Source organism: Neofelis nebulosa, chromosome 16 (assembly GCF_028018385.1).
Source record: "Neofelis nebulosa isolate mNeoNeb1 chromosome 16, mNeoNeb1.pri, whole genome shotgun sequence".
NCBI classification, from domain to species: domain Eukaryota; kingdom Metazoa; phylum Chordata; class Mammalia; order Carnivora; family Felidae; genus Neofelis; species Neofelis nebulosa.
This window is the reverse complement of record NC_080797.1, coordinates 11,868,844-11,887,101: the sequence shown is the minus strand read 5'-3', so window position 1 is coordinate 11,887,101 and position 18,258 is coordinate 11,868,844. Positions and strand designations below refer to the sequence as shown.

Here is an 18,258-nt window from a genome sequence, read left to right as displayed (position 1 = left end):
GTCTCTCAAGGCTCCATTTCCTTTGGGAAAGCAGGGCCCTAGTGACACCTCAGGCCGACTGTGGGTTGCAGGTTTGAGGACGTTTCATTGCCTTGGGCCTGTAGGGAGTCTAGGACAAAACAGCTGGGACACATCCCAGAGGCCCTTTGTGGCTGCAGCTCTAGCAAGGACCTGAACCCTTCGTCGCCCTGGCTAAGGAACCATTCCCACATAGATGGGCTTTGGCCCGATCATCTGGAGCTTTTTTGGAGCCATTTCTCCCATGGAGGTGGTGGTGGGGGCGATATTTTCAAAAGGCCAGGGTCATCTCCAGTCTGGGGAAGGGGAGGCTAATGCCACAGAAGTAAAAACCCCACCCCTCCCTTCTCACCCTTCTGTACCTGAGCCATTTCCAAAAGCAAAGAAAGCATGACTATCTGTTTTTAAATTATTTTATTTTATAAAAACAGTAACAATAACTTTAAGGATGGTCATACACACACGTGGTACAAACAGCTGGGTAAGATTTTGTTCATGTCCACGATGACATCAGAACTTTTAAAGTGCAAGGTGTGTGTTTTGTTTTCCTTTGTGCAATTTCACACACTCATGTAAACAAGTCACTTGGCTATGATCTGACCCGCACCTCCCTAAGTTTTGGGAGGGCAGAGGCTTTCGGTAGCTGTCATGGCAACCCAGGATCACAGACAAGATAATGCCCCAGGTGTCCTGTCTTGACCCTCCAGGGGGCAGGACAGGTTTCTCAAAGCCCAACAGGGGTTAACTCACTCTCCCCACCCCCCTTCTTGTCTTTGTCAGAAACAAGACAAATTCACCCTCGCCGGCCTGTGACCCCCCTGTCGCGGGAGTGGCAGGCGCCTGCGGGGAAGGGGGGGAGGGGGGGAGTCCCAGTCTCGTCCAGTTCTCTTTCCTTCCAGAGCAGATGACTGTCCCTTCTTCGTTAGTGCCTCCCCAGTGTGCGCGGGCCCAGGGCCGCAGGGAGGGAAGACGCTAGTCCGCGCGCACGCGGCCCCGGGGCGCACGAGCTGGCCCGGACGTGACTTTGAAACAAAAAGGTCCTCCTCAAGTTCGGTCACCGACGCGGGGGGGGGGACTGGGGGCTGGGGGCGGGGGGCTCCTAGCTGATGACGCAGCGCTCCTTGTCCTTGGCCTGGCTGCCGCCGCTGGCCTTCTCACGGATGTACATGAGGTCGCTGTGCACGCTGGGCCGGCGGGCGAAGGGCGCCACGATGCCGAAGGCGTCGCCCGGGTCCCCGCCGCCGCTGCCGGCTCGCAACAGCTTCTTGTTCCGCAGCGCCTTCTTGTGCAGCACGTCGCAGTACTGCACCGACACCTTGCGGTGCAGGTCCGGGCTCATCTCGCTGGGCAGCTTGGCCATGGCGAAGAGCGCCCGGAACATCTGGTCCAGGCTGCTGTTCTTCTTGGCCGAGATCTCGAAGTAGGCGCAGCGCTGGGGGTCGTCGCCCACCAGCTGCTCGATCTCGCGCTGCTCCACCTCGCGGTAGAAGTCCCGATCACCCTTGTTGCCGCAGATGACCAGCGGCACGTCCACGTTCTCCTTGGTTTTGTTCTTGAGACAGGACTTGGTGTCGAGGATCTGCTGCTTGAGCCTCTGCACCTCCTCGAAAGAGTCGCGGTTGTCCAGGCTGAACACCAAGATGAACACGTCTCCTGCGGGGAACACGGAGGGCGGAAAAGGAGCCGGTGAGGGCGGCGGCCGAGGGGACAGCTGAAGTTGGGCCGACAGGGGGGCCGCCCCGGCGCGCGACGCCCGGACGTCTCCACGTGGCGCGCGGCGTCGGGACCGGCCCTCGCCGGGCGCCCTCGGACCAGGGGTCGCCGCCCTCCCGGTGGCGCAGCTCCCTCCCCGCCACCGCCGCCCGAACCGGCCCCGCGCTCACCAGTGAGGATGGAGAGGCGCCGCATGGCGGGGAACGGGTGGTTGCCGGACGTGTCGAGGATGTCGAGCTGGTAGACTTCGCCGCGGATGGAGTAGAACTTGCGGTGGAAGTCCTCGATGGTGGGCGTGTAGGCGTCCTCGAAGCGGCCCGTGAGGAAGCGCGACACGATGGCCGTCTTGCCCACCTTGGACGAGCCGAGGATGACCATGCGGTAGCAGTTCTTGGCCGGGATACTCAGCTCCGAGTCGCTCGGGCACATCTTTTTGATCATCGCGGCCAGTTTCATTGGGCGGAGGGGCCGCGGGGGCGAACGCGGGGCCGAGAGAAGTACGGAGGGTGGCTGGGGGCGCGGCGCGGCGCGGCTGGGAGGCTGCGCTCCGCTCGGGCTGGGGTGTTGGCTGGGGCTGGGCTCCGGCTCGAGCTCGGCTCCGGCTCTGGCACAAAGTCGCTCGCTATGGTTCTCCGCGCCTGGAGGCCGCCCTTATATGCAGCCTGCGTGGCCGCCCCGCCCCGCGCCCTCCCAGCCTCTGTGCGTCACGCCCCGCGAGTCCCCGCCGCCCCTCCCGCGACCTCCGCGGGCCTCTGCCCGCTGCCGCCCGCTGCGCGCGGGGAGAAACCGAGTCCCAGGTCCCGCTGGGGCTAAGGGCGCGCGGACCCCTTTCTCCACGCGCGGGGCCCAGCAGCCGCAAGGGCGTCGGGTCTGTAGTCCCGGCTGTGCCTCTGACCCTTCGTGGCTTGGGGCAAGGACCCCACCCGAAACACGCACCCACACAGACCCTCACTCTCTTTGGGCCTCAGTTTACCCAGGAGTAACAACAGCAGTCCAGTCATAGCAGCGGCGTGATCGCAGGCGCTAAGCAGTGCTAGGCCCCTTGCGCAGGCCCTTGCGTACCCACCTTCTCTCCACCGTACGGAGTAACCAGCCCCCGCCGATGCCCCCTTCCCGTCTGCAAGCGCGCGCCTGTTCCCCGGAGGCAGCGTTGGCGCCGAGGTCGGCGCTGCGCGCTCTGGCCGCCAGAGGGCAGCAGAGGCCCCGCGGGCGCAGCAGGCAGGCCGCAGGCGCCGCTCTCCGGGCTGGAGCGGGGAACGGGGAACGAGCGGCAGGGTGGGGGGGTCTGCGGAGACGCGGGGCGCAGGGTTCCAGGCCGGGATCCAACATGAGCCGTTCACCGCCCCGCGCTCTACTGCGGGCCTCAGCGTCTCCTTTCGCCCAGCCGGGGATGCTCTGAAGCCGGGCAGGAATTTTCGGGCGGGGGCTGTCCGCATCCGCATCCTTTCCCTGGGCGGACCTACAGGACCAGAGACTTGCCCTTCGTTGGTCAGGCCTCGGCCAACGTCCCCTCCTCCCTCCCCCGTAGCATTTTGTGTCTTGAGAGTCTCTTGGGCGAACATTCCCATTTTAGAGCTGGGGAGCTGGGCCTGCCAGACACGGAGTGAGTGAGCGAGCGAGCGAGTGAGTGAGTGCATGAGAAGGCCCTGGGCACAGAGCAGCCTCTCGCCTTCTCTGCGTCCCGGGTTCCTCTTCTGGAAGATGGCGGTTCTGGTTCCCATTGTGGATGAGAAAGTCCATGCGGTTTAGGGGGCAGGAACTTGGTAGTAATAACAACAGTAAATGACCCATGAGATTGCAGGGCTGGAAGGAGCGGGGCGCAGGGGCAAACCCAGCAGGCGGCAGATTGATCAGTAACCAGGAGTGGGTTCACCTTATCCGGCCTCTCTGTGACGAGAGTTCCAACTGAACCTCACACCCTCCGCAGGGCGATGCCAGAAGAGGGTTTCTTTGTGCCATGCACTTTCACATGGTTGCTTCTGGCAGCCTTAAGGAGCAGGAGCTATTACTGTCTGTATTTTACAGACGGAGAAACTGAGACTGCGGGGCTGGGGCTTGAACCCAGGGAACTGGCGGTCCTGGCTCTTAACCACCGACGGCGCCCCTCCTGTGGCTCTGTCCCCCACCGTGGGACATCCGTGGCCCATTTCTCAGAGTACACCCCCCATAGCCCCACCCCCTCCACACTTGCCCCCAGGCCTCGTGTCTCCTGTTGCTGAGGGGGTTCGAAAGCACGTATCACAAGAGGAGCACCCAAGGGCTCACCCCTTGGGTGTCCTTTATGCAGGAGTTATGTGACAGGCCAGCTGGACTGGGTTCCCCCACCCCTCTTGACCCTGCCCTCGCCATCTGAGGTGAGAAAGAACTGAGCCTGCACGCAGGGCCGCTGCGGACAGTGGGGCAGGGCTTTTCCCCACAGAAAGGGACCAGACAAGGATGCCAGCAGGGGTGGTCACGGGAGGGGCTCACGTCACCCCCAGATGAGGGGCCCTCCCTCTGCCTCCCGCAAAGGCGCCGTATGGGCAGCTGGGCTCCGAAATCCAATGGCTTCTGGCTCCTTCCTGACGGCCCGTGCCAAGGGGCCAGAGTCGAGGTGGCCTCTACTCCTGGGAAGGCCACCGTGATGAGCAGAGGCTCAAGGGCGGCAAGGTCAAGGATTTGAACCCAGCCCTCCCTAAGGAGATCCAGTGGGTGGAACCCAGCCTGGATAGAGCCTCCCTCCCCCATCCCAGGGCAGATGTCAAGGTTGGTGCTGACATCGTGCCCCCAGCCCCCTCCAGCTGGTAAGCGCCAGTGGCAGGTACTGGGCCCAGCCTGGGCTCTCAGCCACAATCCCCGGTACTTTCTGGGCACGTCACCCCACCTCACAGATGCCAGGTTATGACTTGTCCTAAGTGCGCCGAGTTAAGCCCTGAGCACATCGGTCATTCATTCCCCAAATGGATGTCCCCCAAAGCCTATGCACCTGCCCACCACTGTGCGTGGCCCGTGGGGCCTCACTCCCCCAGGGAGCAAGCAGGGGTGAGGCTTGCTAGTTTGGGCTGCCTCTTTTCTGGCTTTTTTTTTTTGCAAAGGCCTACCTCTTTGTTACAAAAGTAACACATGCTGATGTTTTTGAAGCATTGGAACTTCAGAAAGCAGCTGAGCGAAAGGAACTGGGAGTTGGACACCCCCCCCCCTTAATGCCCACACCTCACAGGAATGAGGCCAACTCTGAGGCAGGCACCCACCCCTGCACACAGGGATGACGCCCCTGCCCACCGCCAAGCTCTTCGTTAATTGAATTAGGCTTTTCTGTTCTTCGGGGTGGCCTTGGTGACTTTACGGCAAGGCCCTGCCACAGGCTGACTGAACCCGAGTGGTCCTGGGGTGGGGACATATTTTCAATAGGTGAGCCCTGTGGTCAGGCAAGACACACGTCGCCATCAGCCTGTCTGGTCCGCCTGTGGACATTCTGGGCATCGCGCTGGGGGAAGGGGGGACATGTGCACACCTCCCCTGCTCCCCCCACCCCAGCTTCCCAGCTTCCCACCGCCCACGTCCCGCCAGCCCAAGCCTTGTTTTTATGTTGCCCAGGTTAACAATGGTTACAAATGATTTCCTTTTCTGTGTGTTTGGTCATAAAGCAACAAACAGCATCTGTGAGGCTGAGCCTGCTTGTAAATATCATTTACTGGCAGGGCAGCAATTTTCCTGCTCAAAGTGAAATGGGAACTTTTAAAAATATTTGACCAAACGGTGAGGGCACGTTGGACAGTGGACAGCTGGCCCCCAAGGCAAGAAATCTGCAACACAGCAGGGCCTGATGGCAAAGAGCAGTGTAGGCGTCCTTGAAAATCTATTCGAGGAGAGCGCCGGGCAGGCCCCCGTCGGGGGTGGAGGTGAGTGGCTGTTTCCCGAAAGAACGCTGTCGTGCCAGCCGGCGCCCATCCCCGCCAGCCCCTTGCACAAAGGTGTCCTATGTCACCCTGGTCCACAGCCGCCACCTGAACGGGAGAATGGCAAAAAAGAGCTGGTGTTCCCCTCGGACAGGCTGCCTTCATCAAGCCCAGATCACAGCTGTCTGGCAGCCTGAGCTCTACTCCCTTTACAGCAGACCCTTTCAGGGGGGCCAGCTGTCCACTGTGTGGACCCATGGGTCAGGACACCTGGGGCTTCTCTGTTCTGCCCTGACATTGGGGTGGGGGGGGGCAGCATATCCTTAAAGGCTATGTGTGCAGAGGGACCTGTGGAGGAGTAAGCTCCCTGCTCTTAGGGGTATGCCAGCAGAAGCAGGGATTGAAGCATCGGGTAAGATCAGACTAGATGCCTCCTGTGGGCCCTCAAGGCCTGAGATAGACTCTGGATTCCAGAAACCAAAGAAAAGGGCTCAAGGAGCTCCCTGGGTGACAGGGGAGGCCCAGCCTGTACTGCTTGGGCGGTAAGTGCATTCACGAGGCAGGCATGGCTATGGTGGCCCCTTTACAGAGTGGGGGGCTGGGGCTTTAAGAGCCCGTGGGCAGGTGGAGTCTGGGCTCCCGGCAGTTTCCCAGCACGAATGAGGGAAAGGCGGATCCTGTGTCCTTGGAGGGCTGGCGGCCTGCAGGTAAGCCTGGGGCCAGGAGGAGGGGCCGGCCAGCCCTGTCCACTAGACTCCACAGCCAGGCTTGACCAACAGGCCCCACGTGATCACATGGCCTGCTCCTCTGGTGATTTGAGGCTCACGAGGGATTAGGAGAGAAATGTCAGCATTAACCAGAGATGCTGAGTTCACCCCGGGGGTGGGGGGGTGAAAGGAGACTTGGGTGCTGGGCCCAGGACCTCCGGTTCCATCCGGGAACCCCGACCCCATGGCATCGGGATCCCCCACCTCTCCTCGACGCCTCCCACCTCAGCGGGAGAGAGGGAGTGTGAGCTTGGGGTGAGACAGACCTGCGCCTCCGGCACAGGTCACCGAGCCTATGCTGCCAGACGGGGGTGACCCCAGCCCGTGTGGTAGTCTCGAGATACAGCCAGTGAGGGGCGGGGCCCCAGAGCAGGTGCCTGCCGAATGTCCGAGGTCCAGCCGGCCCGGCCCTTCCCCTCCCCCTGCAGGCTCAAGCATTGCTAGCAGCTCTGGGGGAGCACGTTAGCCTCACCGGTCCCTTCCCACAGCCCGTTCCACGTCAGCCTTCAGGGGCATGATATTTCCATCCAGTGCCAGGCCCCTCATAGGCCAAAGGGGGTTGCACTGTCACCACATTTGGGCTTTTCTGTTAGCCCTCAGATCACCGCACAAAGATGATGTCTCCAAGGCCAGCTCATCTGGGCTGGACCTGGTGGCTTGGGGTTCAGAGAGCATGAGGGTCACAGCCCAGCTTTCTGCAAATGCCCCAGGGGGCTGCCAACTGGGCCCGCTCATTGGCCCGACCCCACGGGGCCCAGCACCTCCTGGCTGATGCTCCTCACTAGCTGGGCCCTTAAACAGCCTGCTGCTTGTTCTGACCACAGGGCCTTTGCATTCACCCTTCTCGTTGCCTGGAATCCTCCCATTTGCTCCCTCTGCTCATTTGGGTCTCAGCTCAAATGTCCCCTCCTCAGAGGGTCCCCCACCCCGATCTCCTTGGCTGATGACAGGCTCCCACCCCCACCATGTACCATCATGTCACCATTTACATTTTCAGCATAATGTGTTTCAGTCTCTGACGGCAGCTCACAGAGGCTGGGAGCTCCTTGGCGTGTGGGGCTGCTGGGTGGTATGAGGACACCTCCACCTGGAGGCTGGGCTGGCTCCCCAAAGGAAAGGGACGGAAGACGGGGTGCTGGGGCAGGGGGTGAGACGGGACGCACAGGAAGCTCAAACATCTGGGCAAGTCCTTGCCCTGCCGAGTGCGGATGGTGATGCTGGCCTCAGGGTTGAGCGGCTTCAGGCAGAAGGAGGGCCACACCAGCCTGGCCTGGAGCCCTCAGGGGAATGCTCCCTTCCCAGGAGCCCCAAACTCCTTCCCCATCCCCACCTGGCCGGACAGAGAGCCCAAGGGGATGCTGGCGTCAGGGTGCCTTTATTGTTGAGTTAGGATGTTCTGGGGGCAGCGAGGCTGGGGGCTCAGTGGCCAAACGGCAGCATGTCCAGGGCCCCCGAGGCAGAGGTTTCCAAGGCACTGAGCGGCCCTCATCAGGCGCAAACACAGAGCCGCGGCCAGGCGCTCTGCTCCCCACCGCAGGGCTTGGCACTCGGGGCAGGCCGGGGCGGCAGACCCTCAGTGAAGTGGCCACAGGCCCGGTCAGCTCCTCTTGCGGGACGAGGAGGCTTTCTGCTGGTAGATCTGAGCGGTGAAGGGCCTGTGGGGAGGGGGAGGGGCTCCATCAGCAGGTCTCGGGGGTGATGCCACCGCCCCAGGCCGTGCCCCCCACGGCAGCGTGGACAGGAGGCCCGGGCTGCCGCGTCACTGCCTGCCCGGCACCCCAGGCCCCACTGGGTCCGCTCTGAGCTTCCTGTCGGCCGCTCGGCCGGTCACACTTCTCCTGTGTGACGGCGGGCCTACTCACTCCTCGTACTGGATGGCGACCATGTAGATGAGGGCCACAACCACAGTCAGCAGCAGGCCGGTGGGGCTGGCGTGCCTGTGGAGAACACACTATCAGCTCCCGCGCCCGGCCTTCTCTCTCGGACCAGGGCCCCCGCCGTCCTGGTCCTGACCCGATGACCGCCGGCTGACCGCCTGTACGGTAGGGCTCGGTCCTCCAAGGGGGGCCCACGCTCCCTTTTTTCATGTCCCCGGCCCCCGGCTCAGGACGCAGCAGGGATGAAAAGAACGTCCAGCCTCTCAGACTTGCCCGGGTGGCCAAGCATGTCCTTTTCTGCAGAGGACGATGTTCAGGCGGGGCGGGGGGGGGGGGGGGGGGGGGGGGGGGGACAAATGCTTTGCCTGCCCTCCAGTGACAGTGTTCTCAGGGTGTTTTCTAGAAACGGGTCCAGGGCCCCCCAACCCCCAGCTGCATGTGGAGGGTCCAGGGGACCCTTCACAGGCTCCCTGCTGGTGACTGCCACACGGAGGAGCCCGGGTGCATCTGCTGTCCAGCTGGTCCCGCTTTTTCCAGTTACCTCTGATCCCAGAGGCTCCACAGGGGCCGGGCTACAGCATCCAGATGGCCGGGAGGAGAGAGGGAAACTAGTTCATGGGGCCACACAGAGCCCGGGAGCCAGCAGGGAACACGGCCCCAGGTGGGCTCTGTGACCCCCGCTCTACCTCCTTCACAGAAGTCCCAGGCTGGGGGCCCCGGGACTTGTGTGCACCGTGCAGAGACCCTCTGCCCTGCCCACTCTCCTCCGCCCAGGGCCTCACCCTGTCTCTTTGTCTGGGTGCTCCAGCAGAGCCTGGAGTGAGCAGAGCCTCCCCACCCATAAGTCAGGCACCCGAGGAGCTGGGGAGGAGGCCCAGGAGGATGGGGCCAGGGGGCAGGGGCCTGCACCCCCCGGGACAGCCCCCACACTGGGCCCTTCTCCATTACACCCACACGAAACTTCCCCACTTTCCACGTGCTCTCACACTCTTGACCTTGACACCCTAACAGCCCTGTGTAGAAAGGATCCTCTCCTTCTGCAGACAGGGAGGCTGAGGTCCAGACTGACCCACATGCCTGGCCCCGAGCCTGAGGTGATGGCAGGGCTGGCCCTAGGGAACCGGCTGTGCACCTTGGGGAGTGGGGTGTCCCACTCGGGCTAGGGGGTTGGGAAGGTGGGGGCCCAGAGACAGCAGGAGGCCCCGGTGCCCAGTGCCCCCAGGAATCCTGCTGCCCCGGGGCCCACCAGGGCTCCCCCAGCCGTGGGGCCCCTGGTGGGAGACAGATGGGCTGCAGGAGGCCTGGAGCAGCCCTGCCAGGTCAGCGTCTGGCAGCCCCAGGCAATGGCGCATCTCTAAGGAGCTAGGGAGGGAATGTTGGGTGCGTGGGCTCAGGCGGGAATCAAGAGGCTGCAGGGTGGGGCCTAGGGAGATGTTCTGTGGCCTGAGTGAATCTAGGGGCATGGAACCTTCCCACTGCCTGAGTCAGGTGAGAGGGGCTGGGCTGGGGCAGGGGGACAGGTCCCTGCCAGACCCACAGGTCCCCCTCTAGCGCCTTGCACTCAGAGCCCAGCGCTCCGATCTGGGCTGCACCTGAAGGCAGGGGTCGCGAGGAAACATCCCGCTCCTGACACGCCACCATTTGAGACTCGTCCCTTGATGTCCTGGAACCTTTCTGGTCTCTGGGAGCACCTGCAACATTCTAGGCACGTGGTTTCGAGCGTCCAATAAAAGCAGAAGGCTTTCTACTGAAAAACTGCCCACGGAAGAAGCCCTAACGCAGAAAATGGACAAACAGGAAGTGCTCCGGAGGGGGCGTGGTTTGAGGCCCAGAGCGCACAGCGCCCCCTATGCCTCGCCACCTGGGGCCTCGGGACAGCGTGAAGGTGAAGCATGAGCCCTGGCGGTCACTCAGGACCTGCCGGCCCTAATGTTCCAGGACAGGGTTGGCAGTCTGTGGTGTGTGGGCCAGGAATGATTTGTACATTTTTAAATGGTTAAAAAAAAACAGAGAATAGACTATCTCACGACACATGACAATTCTATGAAATTCAAATTACAGTGTCCAAGAATGAAGCGGTGTTGGTCCCCGACCACAGCCATTCATTTACCTACTGGCTCGCGGCTGCTTTTGAGCATCCGAGCTCTGCCTATGGCCTGGGAGCCCCGCCTCTCCGGCCCTTCAAGAGAAAGTTCGCTAACCCGTGTTCTAGGATGTTGTTTGTTTCCATGGAGAAGAAAGTCCCAAGGAACACCTCGGCTCCACAGATGACAGAAGGCTGGCCCGTCTTCCTCAGGAGGCAGGGAGGGCGGGCAGGAAGGCCCGATACTCACATAATGGCCCAGCCCAGGTAATTGGCCGTGCTGCCCCAATACATGGGGTTGTCCAGGATGTTGAATGGGAATGTGGTCACTCTTGCCTCCATGAGGATCCCGAAGTAATCGCCTGTGGACAAGTTGGGGCAGGACCGGAGGGTCACAGCCTGGCTGCGCAGTTACTGAGGGAGGCCCCCAGAGTGGGCACCACAGGTCTGCCCTCCAGGAGGCTCCAGCCCAGCCAAGGAGCAGGTTGTACAGCGTACTGGGTCAAGGGACACCCCAAGCAGTGGGTCCACTCGGGTCACCAGCATGCAGACACCTCACAGGGCACAGGGTCCTGATAGGGCTAAGGCACTGAGCCTTCCCACACCCCCATCTGCTCCTTTCCCCTGTGCCTTTGCACATGCTGTTCCCTCTGCTTGGGATGCCTTTCCCTGCTCTCTGTCTAGTGAGCATCTTTCCTCCTTCGGCACTTCTCCCTCAGCTGATGTCACCTCCTGCAAGAGGCCCTTCCCTGCCTGCTACCCAGTGTTTCTGCCCCCAGATCCTCCCTTCTCACCCAGTAGGGGCCTGGGTGAGCTCCTCCCACCCCAGGGATCCAGGGGGCCTGCTCTGCCTCTCCACCCCAGCTGCCCACCACGGCCTGCAGCCAGCCCAGAGCAGCTGGTTGCAGTGGAGAGTGCGACCATCAGACGGCCGACCCCGGACAGGCCTATCCTCCACCCCTCCGAGATACGGTGACGAGGCCTCACGTTGAGGCCGCTCCAAGAGGCACAGGGACACGGTCTCTGGCACTGGCCGGTAGGCAGCCCACACCGCCACGGGCACGGTGCTGTTCATCCGAGGCAGAAGCAGGGCAGGGGCAGGCAGAGGAGTCCGCTGTCTGGGGACAAAGGGTGCGGGGACACAGGAGCTGCCCGGGGGCTGCGGAAGGCTTTCTTCCCAGGAGGCAGGAAATGGGGCTGCGGGCCTGGAGGCGGATGGCACAGAAACCCGCTTTGGGGCTGACTCACAGGAGGGAAGTGGCCGCTGTGCCCTACATCCAGAGCCCAGCGGCACTTCCCGGCCGTCTCTTCCGGGTGGCGGTGTGCCGCCGGTGACTGCTATTGTCAGGCTCCTTCCCACTGCCCACCCACCCTGCCTGGCTCCTCTGGGCGATTCACCTCACACGCCTTGACCAGGTCCTGCCCCGCACGCCATCCGGGGCTCCACCGGCTCCTTCCCAGCTCTGTGCCCACACCTGTGCCAGGCCCGCATGCCACAGGGCTATTCACTCCTGGTCTTCCAGGACCTGGACTGGACAGGACGGCAGCCCTCCTCCCTCTGTGGCCCTTGGCCCCGGCTCTGTGACGCCTACACCGTGATCCCCACCTCCTCCCTGTTCCCACCTCACTATCCAGCCAGTCCAACCTCCTCATTGCTGGGATGAGATCTTTCCAAGCCCTCCTATGGCCTCCACGTGCCCAGGAGTGAAGCCTCAGGCCCCTGCATGGCCTTAGGGGACACATGTGATGTGGCCCCCACCCGACCTCCAGCCCTCGCCTGAATGCCTCTCCCCCCACCCCTGCCGCCACCACCCCCGCCCCACACACACCCCGGCCAACCTGCCTGCCACTCTGTCCCGGAACTTGCTATTTGCTCCCAGGCCTCCTTCCCACTGGCCCAGTGCCCCACCCCCACCTGGCAGACCCAGGAGCTCCCACCTTCTCCTCCCAGGTTCCTGCCTGCGTGCCCCTCCCCTAGCACCGGGCACCCTAAAGCTCTGGCCTGAGCACGAGGCGCTAAACCACCTGCGGGCCCCACTGCCACAGGTGCCCAACAGGCCCAGGCCGGGCCTCGGCACAGGCCTCCTGCACACGCCGCTCCCGGAGGTCTCGTCCGCCTGTGAACACAAGCTCCTTCAGAGCTGCAGGCTCCCCGCTGCAGCCCGCAGTACCCTGGGGCCCCAGGCGACTGTGGATAGAGAGACCCAGGCAAACCAGGAGGGTGCCGGGGACAGCCCTGGGCACTGGAGGAAACTGAGGCCAGGTCTATGAAGTGGGCTGGGGGCTGAGATTGGCGAGGACCCGGGACCCCCCAGATCAGCCCATCAGAGGGGTGGGCACCTCCCACATGCCGGCTGCCTGCTGGGCCCCCTCTGTGGGCCGCCGCCTCCTTTCCGTTCCTGGCCCCAAGACTGCCCTTGCTCTTCCAGCCTCCCCGGCTGCTCTCTTCCTTGGGCTTCCAAGTTGCTAGAAGCTGCTGAGGTCATGAGGACCTCTAGCTAGGCCAGCACTGGGCTCCCGGCCCAAAAGCACCTGAGCCGTAGGCAGTGGGAAATGCAGAGCAGGAACAGCACCCCCTTATGCCACACCCGATCCAGACCCGCACCAGCCCTGGTTTGGGGCCCAAATGCAGCCAGCGGAAATCCCACCTGGCCTGGCGGCCGACCAGCTGGATGAGATAGGAGAGCCCAGCTTCCCAAGCTGACCAGGCAGTGGCCTGGTGGAGGGAAGGCGCCCTGAGCCCCAGAGTTAGTGGCAGAGCAAGAAGGTGGCAAGGTCCTCCCGTGCACCCCACGAAGATGTCACAGAGGGCAGGGAGGTCGGCCACCCAGCCCCTGCTCCCCACTGAGCCCAGGGTACGTCTGCTCGTGCCCCCCAGTCCTCGGGGTCTTACCTAGGAAGGTCCCGGTGAAGCCCAGTGCAAAGAAGCTGGAAAGTACAAACGTGCTGCCTATTCCCAGGAGCGCAAGGCCCACGCGGTAGGCCGTGGGGTTATCCAGGCTTTCCATCTTCGGCTGGCTCAGCATGGCCTGCGTGAAGCTGGGGGGAGAGTCAGGAGATCACTGCCGGGGAGAGGGGCTCCCCTAGCCTTCCCCCCCCTCTGTCTCCCAGGTGACCCCCAGAATAGCCAGTCCAGGGGTCTCAGAGCCTGCTGGGGCCAGGCCGGTGACCCAAATGAATGAGGTAGGCTGCAGGTGGCTTGTGGTGCTCCTGGAGAGCACCGTCCTGTCCCTGCAGCCCCCATCCCCCTCCTGCCACCAGAGAAGTGACCAGAATGAGGAGCCTGGGCCCTCCTAAATTTATTTTTTTAAGAAGCCAGAAATCATGACTTGTATGTCAAATACTCTAATTATTAGCAATAGGCAACAATAACTGCTTTAGACTCCCGTGTGACAGCGGGCTTGATTCAGCCCAGAGACCACCAGTTTGCAAACTCTGATTCCTGTCCAGTTAGAACCAGTACTTCAGAGGCAAATGTGGCTCAAATCAGGAAAGATGCATGCCCCTGGTTGTGCCCACGTGCCCCTGCACTTGGCAGAGCGTGCGTGTGGTGGTGGCATCGCACGCCCCTAGAGTGGACACAGTGCCCAGAAGCCTGGGGCACACTCTGCCCCCTTTGCGGCCTCCGCAGTCCCTGGGCAGGGCTGGCTGCATCCCAGGTGGCACCTCAGAGGCCCCTTAATGTCTTCCTTTCACCTCTGAAATGCCCCCACCAAGCTCCTTTTGGGGCCAAGCCATTGGAGGCCTTGTTAAATGGCAAGTGATGAAAACAGGCGGGAAGGGACTGGGCTCGTGGGTTTGGAAGTTCAGGTTCTCCAACTGGCTACTGAAGGTGGGAAGGTATGGTGCAAGCAGGGCAAAGTGACTGGGCTCATGGTAATGCATAGAAGCAAGGTTCAGGGTCTGCCTCACTAGTGGGGAGCTGGCACTGGGGGGGGCATACTCAAAGGAAAGGATGTGCGTGGGAGCAAGTGCATGCGTGTACCACTAACATATACTTCCCACTCCCCCATGATCATAACACTCAGAACAGACATGGGGCTCTCCTGCCTCATGCAGGACAACTGCTTGTACTCACTCTTTTTTAAATTTTTTTTTTTCAACGTTTTTTATTTATTTTTGGGACAGAGAGAGACAGAGCATGAGCGGGGGAGGGTCAGAGAGAGAGGGAGACACAGAATCAGAAACAGGCTCCGAGCCATCAGCCCAGAGCCCGACGCGGGGCTCGAACTCACAGACCGCAAGATCGTGACCTGGCTGAAGTCGGACGCTTAACCGACTGCGCCACCCAGGCGCCCCAACTTGTACTCACTCTTTACTAGGTACCTCTTAGCTGGGCAGCTCACTATCTACCTACCCACCCACACATCCATCCACCTGTCTAGCCTCTATCCATCCACCCTTCCATCCATCCACCTACCCATCCATTAGTCTATCCTCCATCCATCCATCCACCCATCCTTCCATCATCCACCCATCACCCATCCATCAGTCTATCCTCTGTCCATCCATCATTCTGTCCATCCGTCCATCCATCCATCCATTCATCCAACTATCCTCTATCTATCCATCCATCTGTCCATCCACCGGCCCATCCATTAGTCTATCCTCCATCCATCCATCCTTCCACCCATCCTTCCACCCATCAATCTATCTATCTATCCCTCCATCAACCCATCCATCCACTCACCCATCCATCTACCCATGCATCCATCCATCAGTCTATCCTGTATCTATCCATCCGTCACAAGGTACCTCTGTTTGCAAGTCTCTTTCAGGCAGAACAAATTCACCATCCTCACTCATTCATTCCACTGGGAAACTCAAATTATCATAAAACCATCCTGATTTGAGCTAAAAACCACCCCCTTCGAACTCTCTTCCCCAGCTACTTTCAGCTCTTAGAGAACAGAGGCTGCTTCTGCTTCGCTCAAGTATCTCCCAGGCACCTGGCAAGCACCAGACAGGACGGGTTATGGTTCACATCGAGTGGAGGAAAAGCAGCACCCGCGACCCACTCCCTCCCCTCCCGCTGCACACAGAGGCCCGCATGGTGACCTGTCAAACAGCGGCACACGTATGTCAAAGCACACCTATGCACCGGTCACGCTGCCCACGCCCCCGGCTCTCCACCCACCACCGCCCTCCCTCAGCCTTCCGGCCGCCCAGGCTCAGGGTCACCCCGAAGGTCCAGGCTAAGCCGCTGGGATCGGCTCAGGGTCATGCACACCCTGTTGTTGTCCGTGGTCACCACACCCATGCCCCACCCCTCTCTGCCCTCACCTGACTTTCTGGGAAACCAGCAGCCCTCACCCTCTGGGCAGCCCCGTGACGCAGGCACACCTTCAGCCCCGCAGACCCAGCAGCTGAGGCCATGGAACTGGCAGCTTCCCGCCCAGCCTCCGCACCCTCCCCACCTCTCCTGTGTGTAGGAGGGCGCGGGCTCCGGTAAGGCTGACCGCCCCACCCCGAGTGGGGCTCACCTGCACACCCAGCAGAGACGGAGTATGTACGTAGGTGGGTGGGTGGGTGGGTGGGGGTGATGCTCAGGCCTCTGTGCTCTTGTGGGCTCGAGTGAACCCCCCCACCTGGCCCCTGGCAGGTTTAGCACCTGTTCCTCCCTGCCTGGGGTGCCCCCTGGCCCCCAAACCGAGGGAAATGAGGCAGAGAGGGCACCCCCTGGCCAGCCCAGCGTACCCATCTGCCTCGAGTGCTCTGGGGGGGGGGGCACCTTATGGCAGCCCAATAAAAGAGCCCCTGGCAAAGAGCGGTACCGATTTTCAGACTTGGGTGCCCCGAACCTTGGCTTTTGCCTCTGTAGACGGTGACGGTAACCCCTCATCACCCTGTGTCGAGCTGCAACCGATGGCTGTGCACACTCTGGTGAGCGTGAGACATGCCGGGCTCTGCTATGGGGCTTGCGGACAGTGGGAAGGACAGAGGTGTGAACGCAGGGTGACACCGTGTGATAAAGCACCAGGCGCCACGGGATGGGCGGGCACACCTGACGAGCCTAGGAGAGGCCTCGGCAAGGCTCAAGCTGGGATCCGATGAAGAAACTCATCAGGAGAAGGGCAGAGAGAGAATTCCAGAAAGAGGAACAGCCCAGGCAGAGGCTGGGGGCAGAGCCCAGCACAGGAGCTCGGTGTGAAAGCAGCCTGCGGAAGAGACGCGCCCTGGGGTCATCTGGAATGTGCTCTGGTGAGTGGGAAGTCACTGGCAGGGAGGAGCAGAGCAGGGGACATCGTCAGCTACTGCAGCAGGAGGGCAGGTACTGGGGGCCCAGGGGGCCGAGGGAGCCCAGCCACCGCCCAGAGGGGACCGATACGGGGTTCCAGAGAATCCGGCCTCGGTTTCAGGCTCCGCGCCGGGCTGGCTCTGGTTCCTCCACCAGAATTCACTCACATCCTCCAAGAAGCCCGTGAGTCGCCTGGCTCTGAGCGCATGCCGCAAAGGCAGCGAGGAAAATGGAAACTTCTCGCTGATGTGCTGGCCTGGAGCAGCTTCCCAGGGGGATGACCCTGCAGGAGAAGCCATCTGCTTGGAAGCAGATGGAGATTCCTAACAAAGGGAAGATCTAGGGCCAGTGATGGGCAGAAGGCCCTGAAGCGGCTGGGCAGCTGCCCAAGACTGGACCCGGGCCTCTGTCCACGTGTGGCTCCTTTTCCATGCCTTCTCCAGTGGGAAGAGAGGAAGAGAAGGGGCCAGCGGAAAGCACCTTCCAAGCTCCTTCAGCACCCACTCCCCGCAAAGCTCTGCAGGCCATTCTCTCTGGGGTCAGCAGAGAAAGCGGGCAAGGCCCTTCCCGAGGGTTCTGTGCAGATGCCCTGTGCACTGCCTGGCCCACGGGCTCTCTGGGACCACAGGCGTCAGGTTTCCTGGAAGGGCAGGGCCCGGCCCCAGTCAGGTGATCCGTCGTGTTCTAGATCCTCCATTAAGCCGGGAAGGCACAGTCCATTCCCTATGGAAAATTAATGGAGGGATGAGTGGCTCTATGAGCCACGCTTCATAATAGAATGAAATAACAGGAGGCAATTTCCTTTGGAAATATTCTGCACCGGGGGTGGGAGTGGAGAGACTCATTCATTTGTCTTGGGTTCTATTTTTAAAACCTGGATTGAGCTTTCGGTCACCCGTGTGACTTGAGGATGTCTGTGCTCTGCTCCCCTGAAATCCCGGAACCCAGAGTGGAGGCGGAGAGAGGGTGTCGCAGCCCGCTGTGTCCCCACCACACCACAGGCACCCGGCTTGGCCAAGAGACCGGCCGGTGGCCATGTCTGTCTGCAACTGGCCAGCGCTGACAAACTTCTGCCCTTCAAGGACGCCCTCACGTGTTCTCCAGGCGAACCTGAACGGCGATTCACTTCACAGTCTACCTTTCAGGCTTAGGTTAGCGCGCTCCTCAGGGTCCAGCCACGCTGAGCAAAACGATTCATGAACGTTAGCGTCTGGTGCGTGGACTTATTTTTTTCCTAATCCACATTAAAATAAACCTACAAGGGACGCCTGGGTGGCTCAGTCGGTTAAGCATCCGACTTTGCTCAGGTCATGATCTCACGGGGTTCATGGGTTCGAGCCCCGCGTCGGGCTCTGTGCTGACCGCTCAGAGCCTGGAGCCTGCTTCGGATTCTGTGTCTCCCTCTCTCTCTGCCCCTCCCCTGCTCATGCTCTGTCTCTCTCTGTCTCAAAAATAAATAAACATTAAAAAAAAATCTTTAAAAAAAATAAATAAAATAAAATAAACCTACAAGTGCTAAAGCAAAACAAAACAAAAATGTTCTCCTACGTAACCCCTTGAAAAGTCATCAGGTGTCTAGAATTTAGGGCTATGATGCTGTACTGATCCCGCACATTTGATGAACACATCACCTTTTCAAAGTGTCTCCAAAACCCATCACAGCCAAGAGAGGGTCTGTCTTATC

General features: G+C 61.2%; 2 protein-coding genes across 6 annotated transcripts in view; both read right to left on the bottom strand.

Annotated features, from left to right (window-relative positions):
• Positions 1-420: 420 nt before the first annotated feature.
• RASD1 (ras related dexamethasone induced 1) lies at positions 421-2,424 on the bottom strand. Of its 2 annotated transcripts, none has more exons than XM_058702995.1 (2): positions 1,902-2,422; positions 421-1,671 (listed from the first exon to the last, which is right to left on the bottom strand). In XM_058702995.1, exons 1-2 carry the CDS (start codon positions 2,185-2,187, stop codon positions 1,118-1,120), a joined length of 840 nt encoding a protein of 279 aa, XP_058558978.1. In that variant the 5' UTR covers positions 2,188-2,422; the 3' UTR covers positions 421-1,117. The 2 variants fall into 2 exon arrangements, with proteins under 2 accessions (XP_058558978.1, XP_058558979.1); XM_058702996.1 differs by having other exon boundaries at positions 1,515-1,597; positions 1,902-2,424.
• A 5,308-nt stretch (positions 2,425-7,732) lies between these two features.
• PEMT (phosphatidylethanolamine N-methyltransferase) overlaps positions 7,733-18,258 on the bottom strand; it is an 85,728-nt gene continuing 75,202 nt past the window's right edge. For all 4 annotated transcript variants that reach the window (XM_058705995.1, XM_058705992.1, XM_058705993.1 and 1 more), the window contains exons 4-7: positions 13,230-13,375; positions 10,587-10,698; positions 8,239-8,313; positions 7,733-8,031 (exon numbers count right to left, since the gene is read on the bottom strand). In XM_058705995.1, coding sequence (XP_058561978.1) covers positions 7,974-8,031; positions 8,239-8,313; positions 10,587-10,698; positions 13,230-13,375 — 391 coding nt within the window. In that variant the 3' untranslated portion in view covers positions 7,733-7,973. The remainder of the gene's footprint in view (positions 8,032-8,238; positions 8,314-10,586; positions 10,699-13,229; positions 13,376-18,258) is intronic.

Coding starts and splice junctions, on each gene's coding strand:
- RASD1 (XM_058702995.1), bottom strand. CDS start 2,187: ATGAAACTGGCCGCGATGATCAAAAAGATGTGCCCGAGCGACTCGGAG. Junction 1,672..1,901: donor GCGCCTCTCCATCCTCACTG/GTGAGCGCGGGG, acceptor TGTTCCCCGCAG/GAGACGTGTTCATCTTGGTG.